This window comes from Gekko japonicus, unplaced genomic scaffold (assembly GCF_001447785.1).
Source record: "Gekko japonicus isolate JY-2015 unplaced genomic scaffold, Gekko_japonicus_V1.1 scaffold198, whole genome shotgun sequence".
NCBI classification, from domain to species: domain Eukaryota; kingdom Metazoa; phylum Chordata; class Lepidosauria; order Squamata; family Gekkonidae; genus Gekko; species Gekko japonicus.
The window spans coordinates 724,945-739,124 of record NW_015161409.1 but is presented as its reverse complement, the minus strand read 5'-3'; the positions used below and the strand labels follow the sequence as shown (position 1 = coordinate 739,124).

The window sequence follows — 14,180 nt, the reverse complement described above, 5'->3', positions numbered from 1 at the left end:
GAGGCATATAAGGGATGCAGTCCTGAAAGCAGTGTCTGGAGCACCTCTGAAATTGGGGGGAAATGTTATCAGAACGCTGAAGGATATTCCATTTGATGTAAGACAACGGAGGAAGAAATATAAAGAACTGGTGACTTTTCTTCAGACGAATTCAATTGGATATAAATGGCTTTTTCCTGAAGGAGTGACTTTTAAGATAAAGGATAATAAAGAAAAGATTGACTCTGTGTTTAAAGCTAAAGAGTTCCTGAGGGCCCAGCTGGGGAAAGCAGAGGAAGACAATGGTAAATCGAGTGGAGAAGTGGATTCGGAATCTTCTGGGGAGGACTCTTTGACGCAACAGGGTTATCCCAGTATGTGTAGTTCCCCTCTCCCTTTTTTCTTTGTAGTATTTGTAGTGATATAAAAATAATAAAAAAATCCCCTCCAGGGGAATAAAAAAAAAAGTTTGAAATTTTTCACTTCTGTAAGTACAGGAGTTCCTGCAGCTTGTGAATTGCAGCAAAGACTGTTCTGATTGGGAGGTCATGTTTCTCCTGATGTTCAGTAGTTTAATGGAAAAATTAACCAATTAAAGGTAGTTGAGTTTAGGTAAACATTAGCCAAAGTCATTTTTGAAACTTTCATTTCTAGTGTATAGATTATGTGGATAAACCAGATTCACAGTTCCAAACAAAAAATCCATATATTGTATATTTTGCATTTATTGATTACCAAAAAAAGAAGATATAGGTTTAGATCATACAAACCACCAGCAGAAACCACTGATGGTCTGGGATCTTCCCTCCCATCCTCGAACAGCCATTTCTGATCCCTAAATCACAGAAATAATCTTTCCGGGGATCAGAAATGGCGGGTGGGTGGGCGGGCAAGGAAGATCCTGTGATTCTTGCACCCACAGATCACAGTGTCCAAACCATAGAAATCAGCATGCAATTTTATATTGTAAACTGATTTTAATATCCCCTTTTAAATTGGTCCAAGGCCAACCACTATTTTTTCATAAGCATGATTTGTTTGCTGCTTTTAGCATTGTATATTTTAATGAAAAGACACAGCAGTGTTACCGTGGAACATCATTGCTTGTGTTTTTTTAGAACCAGGAATCATTGGAAGCAGAAAACAACACGAGGCTCTCCTATGCACCAAATGAACAGAAGTATGTGTCAACTCCAGAGAGGCACATCATGGACTTCCGTGATACTGAAAAATCTGCCAGGAAGCCTCCTCTGAAAGTCTCCAATATCTTAGTCTCGCAGTCAAGTATAAGTACAACAAGTCTGCAAAGACTGCCCTACAGAGTTTCCTGCAGTTCTTCTTCTGACAGCATTGTGAACTGGTATCCTCGCAAGGCCCAAAAGGTAGAATCCAAAGTACAGAGCGCGGATCTCCTCGACAGACACTCAGAACATTTTACCGACAGCCAGCAGCCATTCACACCGCGCACCTTAAAATCAGATGCCAAATCCTTCCTGTCACAGTACAGATATTATACTCCAGCCAAACGGAAAATCAAAGATGTCCCAGTACAGCATGTGGAAGTGGAAACACAGACTGACTTAAGCAGGTGGGAAAACTTCTTCATCCTGCATCTGATTGCTGATTTGTACAGTCTAAAAATGGAAATCTGTACCGGGGCATCCGTGTACCTCTCCCCCCAGTCATTTAATGTGGGCTCCTCATATACCACATTAATCTTTGAAGATTCTCTTCTCTTCTTCTTCTCTTCTTTTTTAATCTTTGCAGTTTTCAAGTAGAATCTGAAGAATTTGTAAAAAGGGATATGGCTGACTTTCAGAAGATCATAAAGGAGGTAACTCAAGTGATATGTTTCGATGTTTTACAGCCTACCAGACACTTAACAGGCCCTCCCTGGGGATAGTTGGGTTTTTTATTACTTCATTTATACCCTGCATTTTACCCACTAGAGACCCCAAGTCAGCAAATGACCTACTAAGCCTAGTTTCGATGTCAGGCCTGCACCAGATACACGTTCACTTTCTGATAGGGAACTGTTCTTTAGATGTTACAGCAACAGCACACAAGCCTCTTTCCTGTGGTGCTGCTGTAGCATTTGAAGGCTGAGCACAGGATGGGCAGCACTTAACGCTCAGGTCCTTCCCCATGGACTTTTCTCCTGGCCAAGAGCGGGACAATCGATGAGAGGGGAAAGATCCATGCAATTGCCAAGATAGTGCCAGGCCTTTAAACATTAAAACAGCACCATGGGATGAAGCTACAGCTAGGTAAAATGTTAATGTGTAATATTGTCCAACGCTTGTATTTGTTTTAAGCTTAAGTGATGCTGGATCAGACCAGAAGTCCATCTAGTCAGGCATCCCGTTTCCCACACATGGCCAGCCAGATGCCCCAGAAGACCTGTAAGCAGGGCGTGGAGGCCAAAACCTTCCTAATGTTCTTGTCACACAGCAGTATTCCATTTAGCTGCCAGAGCTCATAGCCACTGAAGGATATGTTTTCCATTTCTCTACTCCATCTCAACTAGGGTCCTTGAATGCAATAAAGTAATTCTTCATTATATGAAGAAATATATCCTTTTGTATGCCCTGAATCTAATTAATCTACTTCATTGGATACCCCTAAATTCTCATATAACGTGAGAGGCTGAAAAGTTCTCTCTATCCACTGTTCTCCACCCCATTCATAATTTTTATAAATCTCTATGACAACCCCTCCCCTCTGTTGTCTTTTCTCTGCACTCAGAAGCACCCTTTCTCATAGGGATGGTGCTCTAAAATCTTGATTGTATTTGCTGCTCTTTGTAAACACAGGGGAAATACTCATGAAAGTCTACAGATCTCATAATGTGAGATTTCTATGCAATAATATTACTGCTGTTCTATACATAGAAGTATGACATATGCTCAGGGCTATTTTTGGGCAGGAACGCATAGGAACGGAGTTCCGGCTCGCTTCAGAGTTGGCCACACCCACTACAGCTAAAACCTCTGCATGTGTGGATACAGAGGGAAGGCCTGGAGAGTGCCCCCCGAGCGACTCCAAGACGGGCAGGCCGGGGGGCCCTGGAAGGATCGGGGAGGCATTTAAATGCCTCCCCCGTGCCTTCCCCGGCCTGTCCCCGGGCCCCCCGCACCCAGAGGGTGCCCGGGCAAGCCAAGGGAAGGCAGTTTAAACTGCCTTCCCTTTAAGGGGGGTCTTGCACGGGCTCCCCGCAGCAGCAGGGCTCCCAGGCAAGCCAAGGGAAGGCATGGGTGTGGCCTAATATGCTAATGAGCTATGCTGTCAGGGGTGTGGCCTAATATGCTAATGTGCTTCTGCTGTTGGGTGTGGCCTGTTATGCTAATGAGTTCCTGCTGGGCTTTTTCTACAAAAAAAGCTCTTCATATGCTATACATTGTGGGGGGGCTATAACATAGCTTGGTTGCAAATTAACAAGAGTCTTACAGAAATCAGCATAATATAAGGCATTGGACTGAAGCATGCAACATTTTCATACAGTAGAAACAGTGAACTGGAGCATGTTTTCATGTCTAAAATATCTAGATTGTTTTTTGGGGGGTGAGGTGACAGTTACGTCTGGATTTTGACTATATTTTAAAAAATCACCAGAACAACCAGTAGAAACCCTAACAGGTCGATTAGTGATGGGGGGTGCTTTACCTCTGAGATCTTTGCACTAATGTGAAAGGCACAGTTTATATCAGCCAAAAATTGGTTGTCTGAGATAGAAGCCACAATCCAACTCACTGCTGGGTGCCCTAAAAATTCAACCCTAAAGCGAGTTGCACCCTTCTAAGCCTACCTAAGAGTCTTCATTAGAAGGAGGTAAGCCCTACTTGTTTTGGTGCAGAGCACTTAAGAATGCAAGATTGGGAGTTTAATTTTTAAGGATCTGTTTTTAATACAGTCTCAGTTTGCAGAGAACCAGTCTATTTCTTGCTTTCTTTATTTTTAGTTTTAAATGTACTTCCTGCCCTTCAGGGCTTTTAAGGTGCTCCAGTACAATTTTAAGACCTTGTATAATCACAAGCAGTTAAGAACAAGCATAAAAAACATGAATTCCCCATTTTTTTTCAGTCTTATCTGTGCCATTTTGCACAATATATCTTTCCACACATTACAGATTGTAAAACCATCTCATATGGGGGAAATGAACACATTAGAAAGATATGTTCACTGTCATTAAAAATGTATGTATGTGTAGCCAAGGAGCCAGCAGTTGTTTGCTTCCTGCTCTTTGTTCAGATCTTTAAAACTACACTTTTGTCTCCTATAGTGCATGTTTGTGTGTGCACATATGTGTGCAAACAACCACACTCATAAACAGTGTGGTAATACTCTTCATAGAAATGTTATCGTTGTTTAAAATTGTGACTTTCTTCTGAGCCATCTGAAGGGGCATCCACATAACCACAAACACAATCCTTCTACGTGGAAAGGAATCCAGATAGAGTTTCTATCCAGGTTGCTGCTTCCCTCCCTCACCAAAACATGCCATTGGGCTAATGGTCCTAGCCTTTCCCACTATTCTGCCTCACACAGAGTTACTGAGCAACCTGCTTCTCTCTAGGTCCCCAGTGTCTAGCATACCTTTACTCTTTTTAAACAAGCAAAAAAATTAGTTTTATTTAAAAGTCGTGTAACGTACCATTGGTGGACTAGCTTGTGTGCTGAAGGCCAGAAAGATGCTCACTGTGAGACCACGGTCTACGAAGTGCAGGAATGCAGTGATTGGCCTGAGCATGTTGCTCTAGTCCCAGCACATCAGGAGAAGTGAACATGGGCAGGAGGGGGAAGGATCCTGCCACATAGCAGGACACAAATCCTCCCACACTGGCTTCCCTTTATCCTGCCTTTCTTGCTTTCCTCCTTTTTTTCATCCATGACAACAACAGATTAAAAAAAACAACAACTTTGTGTTACAGGTAGAAGACTCAGTGTCTGCCATGGAAGATAATTGTGGAGGAATAAAGACACCTTCTCAGTTCTCCTCACCAAGGTACATGAAATTCAGAGGAAAATATTTATGTCTTCTCTCTCTTGCTTTGCTGTTGAGGATGGTCTCATTACCAAGCCTGTCTGTGAAACCTAAGAGGGTGTCTTTTTGGAGATTAAGCCTGTTCACATACAGTCTGAGTCAGAGTATTTTACACTCCTCTTCCAATAAAATTTCAAGATCAAAGCTAGTATTGCACAGCAAGTCTGAAAGAGAAAAAAAATGTTGGTACACCTTCTGTTTTGCTCTGTCCCAGAATACAATGCACAAAACGAATATTGGAGGAGACCTTGAGACAAGTGATGGATAAGTAGTTCCCATAAACTTAACCCAAGGGATGGACTTTTTTTATCACTGGTGAACTAAAATGACGCTGCTTCCTTCTTCTGTGTGTCATAGGTTGAGCAGCAGAAAGCAGTATAATTTAGTTATTCATTTAGATATTTATACCATGCTTTTTTCCCTGGTGGGGGGGGGCAAGCAGCTTACAGCTCCCCTCCTCCATTGTATCCTCACAACAACAACCCTGTGAGGTAGGTTAGGCTGAGAGAGAGAGACCCTGGGCCAGGGTCACCCTTCCTTGCCAGAGTAGTGATTTAAATCTGGGCCTTCCAGTTCTTAGTCTGTCATTACAACTCCTGCACTGCACTGATTCATTAAATGATTCCCAGTATATTATTTTCATTTCCAGCATCTCTTGCTTCTATACTTCCTCCCCTTCATACCTGTGTCTAGACCTAAGCAGCTGATGGAGACCAGAAGGCTCTACGTCCTATCCTCCCGTCCTATCCTCCCGTCCTATCCTTTGATGGCTACTGTTTGGCAATCCTGAGAGAATTGAGGCCAGCATTCACATTATGTGATCCACTGGGCTGAAGCTTGGTGTTTTAAAAATTAATATTAACTTATAAAATCTCTTGCATTTGCTCTTATGGAAGATTGAATTGAATCTGTGTGTGTGTGTTAAGTGCCATCAAGTCACTTTCGACCTATGGTGACTGTATGAATTAATATCCTTCAAATAGGGTTGAAGGTCTTACCTCCTTGCTGGTGGGGGTGGAAGGGAGCTCTCTGGGAGTGAAGGGGCAGGGCAGTATCACCATGCACAACGTCACCATCATGATGATGTCACATGGAAGTAATGTCATCATGCCGGGGACATTGCATAGCGACACTCTGGTATTTTGGGCAAAACTCTATGTTTACCATAGAGTTTTGCCCAAAATAACAGAGTGTTGCTGTGTGACATCCCTGGCATGTTCATGTCACTTCTGCATAATGTCATCATGTTGGGGACGTTGGGTCATGGCTGTTGGGGGCGAGCTGGATTGCCAACTTTCCTCCAGGGGTGGGGGATTCCCCACTCCAAGCTTTAATTCCCCACTGCTACTCCAGTGACCGGAGTAGCATCTCCTGGTGGCATTATGTCACTTCTGGGGGAAATCTGGAAGTGATGTCAGTTTGCTCTAGGAACTGACAAAATGCTGTGGTAAAGCAATGTCACTTCCACATTTTCCCTGGAAGTGATGTAATGCCATTGGTTGATGGCTACTGTTTGGCAATCCTGAGAGAATTGAGGCCAGCATTCACATTATGTGATCCACTGGGCTGAAGCTTGGTGTTTTAAAAATTAATATTAACTTATAAAATCTCTTGCATTTGCTCTTATGGAAGATTGAATTGAATCTGTGTGTGTGTGTTAAGTGCCATCAAGTCACTTTCGACCTATGGTGACTGTATGAATTAATATCCTTCAAATAGGGTTGAAGGTCTTACCTCCTTGCTGGTGGGGGTGGAAGGGAGCTCTCTGGGAGTGAAGGGGCAGGGCAGTATCACCATGCACAACGTCACCATCATGATGATGTCACATGGAAGTAATGTCATCATGCCGGGGACATTGCATAGCGACACTCTGGTATTTTGGGCAAAACTCTATGTTTACCATAGAGTTTTGCCCAAAATAACAGAGTGTTGCTGTGTGACATCCCTGGCATGTTCATGTCACTTCTGCATAATGTCATCATGTTGGGGACGTTGGGTCATGGCTGTTGGGGGCGGGGCTTCCCCCAGTTGGCTGGTCTCGGGCAGGAGCCTGTGAAATCAGGGGATCCCCTGCTCCCACATGGGGGCTGGCAACCCTACCTTCAAAACATCCTATCATTAACAGCCTTGCTGAGGTCTTGCAACCTGAGAACCTTGGCTTCCTTGATTGAGTCAGTCCATTTCCTGTTGGGTCTTTATTATGAACTGAGATCGAGGCAGCTCTTAACAAGTGATTTCATTTTATTCAGCTCATAGCAACCCTAGACAAACATACATAGAACAATGCTGACTTATATATGATTTGAATGGGCAATACCACACCCAACAAACAGATAACAGCCAATCGGAATACAGAGCTTGGAACCAATGAGAGTGGTTCCCGCTGAAGTCAAAGGCTTCTCTGATTGGCTTATTTGCCAATCCATGTAATTCTATGTTTTAATGGAACAGTGCTTAAGCTAATGCAATGCTTTATTGACTTAAGACATGCTTTCCTCTTTTCCTACTGCTTTTAACTTTTCCTAGCATTATTGTCTTTTCCAGCGACTCTTGTCTTTGCATAATGTAACCAAAGTACAATAGCCTCAGTTTGGTCATTTTGGCTTCTCATGGGAGTTCAAGCTTAATTTGATCTAGAACTCACTGATCTGTCTTTTCGGCAATCTTAAGCACTTCTTATATTCCTCCTGCATACGGCTCACACAACTTATGAGCCCGAACACAGCCCCCCAGCCTAGTATTGTTGCTGAGCAGGTGCTTGGCAGTTCCGCACTGGCCACAAAATCAGGATATTGATTCAGACTCGGGTGAACCAGCCTTTTGGCTGATAAGCTGCTAATGTTTACTACAGATGGAAAAGAAAGTAAACACCACCACATGGCACAAATAATCCATGAGAGGTTTTAGTCTTTGATTAAAAAATGTTGGATAATAGACCGTAGACCAAGGACAAGATGGAGGAGAAGGGAGGAATAGCTGGATGAGTGCAGGGGAATGGAGCTGAGGTTAAGGAGAAGAGGGTTGAATTATCTTCGTTCAAGAATATTAAAGAAGTCTGGGCTGGAAGACTGAAGCCAGTCCCACAACTGCTGGGGAGAGGGAGAGGGACAGAGAGAGAGAGGGACAGAGAGAGAGAGATGCCTAGTAAAGACATACCCTTACTGACAGTCCCCTATTCCTCAGCCTCTTCGGTCTTGTTGAAATCTCCTGTTCCTGTATAATGTGCTCCACTGCCAATGTGGCTGGGATATCAAATATAAATTTTAAGTAATACAGATTTCTTCTTCAGAAAGTTGTGCTTTTTAATCAGCTTTTACCTCACACAGCTGAGGCCCCTTCCTGCTCTGCCCCCCCCCCCTCCCTGTGCTGAGAAGTGTGTGTTTTTTCTCCAGTAAGCCTCTTGGATTTCCCACAGAGGCTAGTGTGCATGTGTGTTTGCGTGTTCACTTTATGGAAGGCACAGCAGGCCTTTATGCAGTCAGTTCACGCTCCATCTTGCAACGAGCACAAAAGCATCACAATCAAATAGATGTGGGGAGAGGCATATTCTGCAACATAAGAGCCTGTATGATAGGCAACTTGTAAAATCAGTGACGTAAAATCCTATTTGAGGAGTATTTCCCACTAGAATATGGGGATATTGTAAATTATGAAGCATATAAAAGTCAGTGTACTTTTCTGCATTGAAAGGCAGCGTTGTCAGAAGCAGTGTTTCATATTACGTCTTGTTATTCTCATGGTAGCATTATTATGTAAAACACACTGAAGGCTTTTTGTTATATAAGTTCTTTGTGATAAGATGTTTCCAATCTAGATGCCTTAAAGTCTCATATTCTAACCCTGTAAGAAACAGCCTCTCTGGGCCTCTGAGACATAGAACCTTCAATATCTAATAGATGATGTTATACAAGCAATTCTTTTCATGATTTGCCTGTCTCCAAACAGTAAACAAATCCAAGGGATCTTCAAGTCCCAAGTTCAAACCCCCACTTAGCCAGGAAATTCTCCAAGTAATTTTGAACTAGTGATTTCTCTCTCTTAGCCCAACCTACCTCACCAGCTTGTGAGGATAAATGGAAAAGGGGAAAACCATTGAACTCTTTGAAGAAGAACAGGATAAAAAATCTAATAGTCTCCAGACATTTACTCAATCTTACTTTTAGAGCATAATCATAGCCCAGATTTAAGTCAGATTTGTCACTCCTTCCCAGGGAACTCTGGGAAATGTAGTTCTTTGAAAGGGCAATAACAGAGAATTCTTATCCACTTTTTCAAACTATAATTCCCAAGTTCTTTCAGGGAAACTGTAATAGACTGATATGAAACTGATATGCTTAGGTATAGAACATTCATCTGTGTCTGATTTCTGTGCCCCCCATTATGATTTAGGGTAACTTCTCCATGTTCTGGACAGTCTCCGATGATGAGAAGAATTCAGGCTGAGTAAGTAACACTTTTTCTTACAGAAAATTTCTTTTCCTCCCCTTTAGTTAATTGTTTAGTCAATTACTATGCTGCCTCTCTGCCCAAGGCAGTTCACAACAATGATAAAACAAACCATTTGCAAATAGTAAAACATCATGATAAAGAACCAATCACAGAATACATGGAAAGAGTACATGGCATTATCAACCCCCCCCCAGTGCAGACACCTGGTTCCCATTTCTTCCCCAGTGTATCTCTTAAATCAAAGAGCTAGTCCTAGGTTTATTTGACTTCAGTGGAGGTATTTCAGAAGAATCCAGAAGGCACTGCCTGTGTGTATATGCAGAGAACACCCATTTGAAAATAACTGCCTCCGTCATAAAATGATACTTGGCTTGGAACTTCCTAACATCATTTAATGTGTCGTGTTAATACTTATGTTTTGCTTCAGTTCTGTTTTTAGACTTCTGGTTGGTTCTACAGCCCTAATCCTGTTGCATTGTTTATTGAATGTCACATCCATTGATTGTATTGACTCACTCTGTGTAATCCACCTTGAGTCCAAGTTAGAAAGCAGACTGTAAATAACATAAATAAACATTTTGTGATGTGGCCCCATTTTGTGGTGGCCACCCACTAACTTCTCCAGATCCCAGAAGTGCCCACCTGTTTGGGACCCTTGCTTCACAATTGGAGGGTGAGTCAGGGAACTAGTGGTAAGAAGCCTGCCTTCATAGATTAAGGGGCAAATTGTTGCTTGCTTTCTTGTTCCATGCTTGGTTTCCAGATGGGGAAATCATGCTCAAAATCACCTGAGCTGTAGACTGCATGATTGGAAGACACTCTAGGAGTGCAACTCACGCTTTCAGTATTAAAAATGTTAGATCCAGCTGAGTGACTGCCACAGCTATTCAAGGTGCTTGTGAGCTATTCAAGGTATTTGTGGTGCTCAGCACACATACCCTACCCACTACACACACACACACACATGCGCACATGCACACACCGAGGTGTCTCCTTTTAGAGACATTATTTGTTTCTATTCCAGGAAATGTAGCAGCACATTAACAGATTTGCATGCTGATGGCTGATTACTTCGATTAAGTCTTTCTGCATTACATTACTTTGAATCTGCTTGCTAAATAATGCTGCTACTGTTTAGACATATTAGCAATTAAATTAGTGTCCTGTTACTTGAGATGTTTTGTCGTGTTTCAATAAACACTTAGTAAAAACGGCACAAAAATAACCTTTAGCATGCTGACAGAATGGCAATAATAAAAAGTCTTGTCAGAGAGAGAAGAAATTAACCCGTTGTCTGCTATTCTAGATACAGTCATGCTTAATATATGAACAAGTTACATAAAACACTCCAGGGCACCTAAATCATCTGTGCTGTGGATGAGGCCACCAACTCTTTCGATCTGGTGGCAGAAATGAAATCATTTTGTCCCCTAGACTGATTATTAGTTTTCTCATTTTTATCCCTCCCTTCCACCACTGAAACCTCACACTGGCTTTCTTAAGCTCTGAGCACCTGTGTATAACTCAGGTTCTCAAGTGGCATTGTTATATCCTGTTTACCTGAAAGGAAGGCCAGGTTTTCTTCCACATGTGCCATGGAAAAAAAGAGGGGGCCATCCTAAATTCACATACAAGTTCCAGTTAAGTACAGCAATTAAAAAAATAGGGGGATCATCCTACATTCAGGGGTCATCTTCCTTTCAGGTAAATACAATAACTTGTGGGCTTCTGTTGGGAGGACCCTCAGATCTTAGTGGGGAAATCCCAGCAAACTAGCCAGCCATTTCAGAGTAAATTTTGCAGCACATGTAGAGACTACCGGATGTCCCCATGAGTAGCAGTTTTCCACTGATAACAAATTAATGGCCAATGTTTACGTCTCTTCTTAAGTTTGCTAAATATCTTTGCTCAGAGACTGACAGTAGATTTTCCTGTTATCTGTGCAGAGAAGAAGAACTTCTGTATTTGAGTTTCATCCAGGACATAACAGATGAGATCCTGAAACTTGGATTGTTTTCTAACAGGTTGGAGGTTTTGCGTTTCACTGTAAATCCTTGCAGTGGCAATGTGTGTAGCCTTAAAAGCTAAAATGAAACAATCGGGAGATTTATAATCACCATTGTGCTGCCAGTGCTGGAGGAAGAAACGCTGTGGGCACTACTTGGGGAACAAATCCAACACGTCGCTTGTGTTTGCTTTTTTCATTCTTTGTCCTCGCTGGAAACTGCCTGAGCAGCATCCAGAGGCCGAAAACACTGTGTCAGCAGCATGGCCCAACTGCAGTTGGATGGAAGAGCAGCATCAACTTGTCCAAAGTCCCCACATATTGAGTGAATGAGACCCAGTCCTACCTTAATGTCAAGGGAGGCCCAGTAAACTAGGGCTAAATCTCATCTCCCGCCCCCCCTGCCCCCAGCCACAGCATCTTGCCGAGCTCTGTAACAGTGAAACAGCGATTGAGAACTTCACCCAAGAAGACGTACGCTTAGGTCTAGCATATTTCCAACACAATATTTATTTGTATTTATATGTCTTTTATTCAGATATTTATGTTTCATTCTTCTTTCTCAATGGGGACTTGGAGCAGAATATAACATTGCACTCCCGTCCTCCCTATTATCCTCACAAAAACAACACTGTGAAGTAGGCTAGGCTGAGGGAGGAAGCGGCCTGCCCTTAGTCACCCAGTAAGCTTCCATGGCAGAGCAGGGATTCAAACTTGGGCCTCGCAGATCCTAGTCCACCACTCTTATCACTACACCACACTGGCTCTCCCAGTGTCAGAGAAGGCACTGAACTTTTGGAGTTAAGTTAGCATTTCATTTTCTGGGAGGGGGAGATTTTTCTGCATAACCCCCTCATTCCTAATACTTTTTTTTTTTAAGGGCTTTGGAACGGCTGTTTGAGCGTCACATACACCAAAATAAGAATCATCTCAATGAGGTTGGTCCTGTTTGTAAAAGTCAACAGTGCTAAGTATATGAAAATGAATTCAAAGATAGTTTCCAAAAGGCTTTCAAAGAAGGGGGCTGGGCTGTGACACATGCTTGCTCTAGGGAGGGACCCAGGTTCAATCCTGGCACCTCCAGCCCAAGAACAGAAGGGGTCACGTACTGGGTGGGGAAACGTTTCTGTGCCTGAGACTAGGGAAGCTGCTGCCAGTCTGTCAACAGAGTTGTGCTAGATGGACTAATAAATGGCGTACTACTTTGTACAAGACAGCATCATACATTCAAATGATGTCATTGCTAGTGCCTAAGAACCTACTTTACTAAATGGTAGATTTGTGCTCACTCTCCCACACACACTTGTGCGCAAAATTTCTGTCTCTCCCCTCTTAAAACATGGTATAATCTTACATACCTATTAGAAATTCCAAATAAAGTTATCATTTGTAAGTACATGGAGCGACCTTAATCTGAGTCAGACCCTTCATCTATCAAGGTCCAATGTCTGCTCAGACTGGCAGCAGCTCTTCAAGGTCTCAGGCCGAGGTCTTTACCTGATCTTTTAAACTGGAGTTGCTGGGACTGAACAAGGTACCTTCTGCATGGCAGGTAGATGCTCTGCTGCTCAGCCACGGCTCCTCCTTCCCCTTGAAGGAACCCATTGGAAGAAGCTGCTACTTGATTCCTTGTGCTCTTAATCTGTCTGTTATCCAGTAGCCCAAGCTCATTTCTGAAAACGAAATCTTTCACCCTTCCTTTCTTAAATGACATCCTCTTTTTTGTTGTTTTTTAAAAGCAACTTTGGTATCATTTCTTCTTTTCAACCTTAGACCAAAATGCGTCACCTGTTGGAGATCCTGAAGGAGGACTTGGGCTGCAACCAAGAGAAAAAAGAAGGGTTTGGTCTAGTTCGGAATGAGCCAGCAGAACACCTCCAGCTCCCCCACAAACTGCAAAGGCAAAAAAGTGAGGAGTTTTTAAAGGCAATGGATTTACTAGCAAGCGAAGCAGCTCCATCGAGACCGCCGGCATGCAGCAATGCATTCGAGAAGGTGGAGGGCAAAGAGAGCTTTTCCAAAGGCCTAAGGGGCTCATTGAATGCAGGGCTGGACCCACCCCCTTGCCCAGCACATGAAGAAAGCCCAGCCACCTCATGCACCATGCCACCAACACTTGGTTCTACCACCTGCGACGCTGACTTTGAAACCAGCGAGTCTTTGCAGGAACTTGATGAACTCCAAGAAAGCATGGCGGAATCCCTTCGCCTCACCACTGACAACGCAGAACAAGCCAACAACTAGCAGCAAAGTACCAAGAAACCAGCAGCGTAAAGATCTGGGACGTTGCTCATTCAATAAAATGCTAGCAAACCATCTCCTCCCCCCCTGTTTTAGATGCACTTGAAACCACTTGTACTTTGGGTCCTAGTATTATGAATCAGGCTTTAGTGATTGGAGTACTTACATTGTAGAGGGCAAGAAGTACATTTTTGCCAAGCTCAGCTGCATACGATGGCAGATTTGCTGAAAACGAAAAACGTAGAGGGTATTAAATATATATAAAGGCAGGTGTGATTATTTATAAAGCTATTTATAATAAATGGATACAACATTTGCTATAGTAAAACCTGAGAGTCGTTGCATTCATATGCCTTTATTGTTGTAAGACACTACAGTTTTACCTAGTACTTCGCAGCAATTACCTATATGCTGGTCCGGTGATTACGTGCAGTTATGGGAGCTCCAGTGGGCACTTGGACATGT

General features: G+C 42.9%; 1 protein-coding gene across 1 annotated transcript in view; it reads left to right on the top strand.

Annotated features, from left to right (window-relative positions):
* Positions 1-13,833, top strand: part of SPATA7 (spermatogenesis associated 7) — an 86,447-nt gene extending 72,614 nt beyond the window's left edge. The window contains exons 6-12 of the mRNA XM_015426567.1: positions 1,104-1,567; positions 1,747-1,813; positions 4,908-4,981; positions 9,410-9,463; positions 11,416-11,493; positions 12,355-12,412; positions 13,248-13,833. Coding sequence (XP_015282053.1) covers positions 1,104-1,567; positions 1,747-1,813; positions 4,908-4,981; positions 9,410-9,463; positions 11,416-11,493; positions 12,355-12,412; positions 13,248-13,718 — 1,266 coding nt within the window. The 3' untranslated portion in view covers positions 13,719-13,833. The remainder of the gene's footprint in view (positions 1-1,103; positions 1,568-1,746; positions 1,814-4,907; positions 4,982-9,409; positions 9,464-11,415; positions 11,494-12,354; positions 12,413-13,247) is intronic.
* The last annotated feature ends 347 nt before the right edge of the window (positions 13,834-14,180 follow it).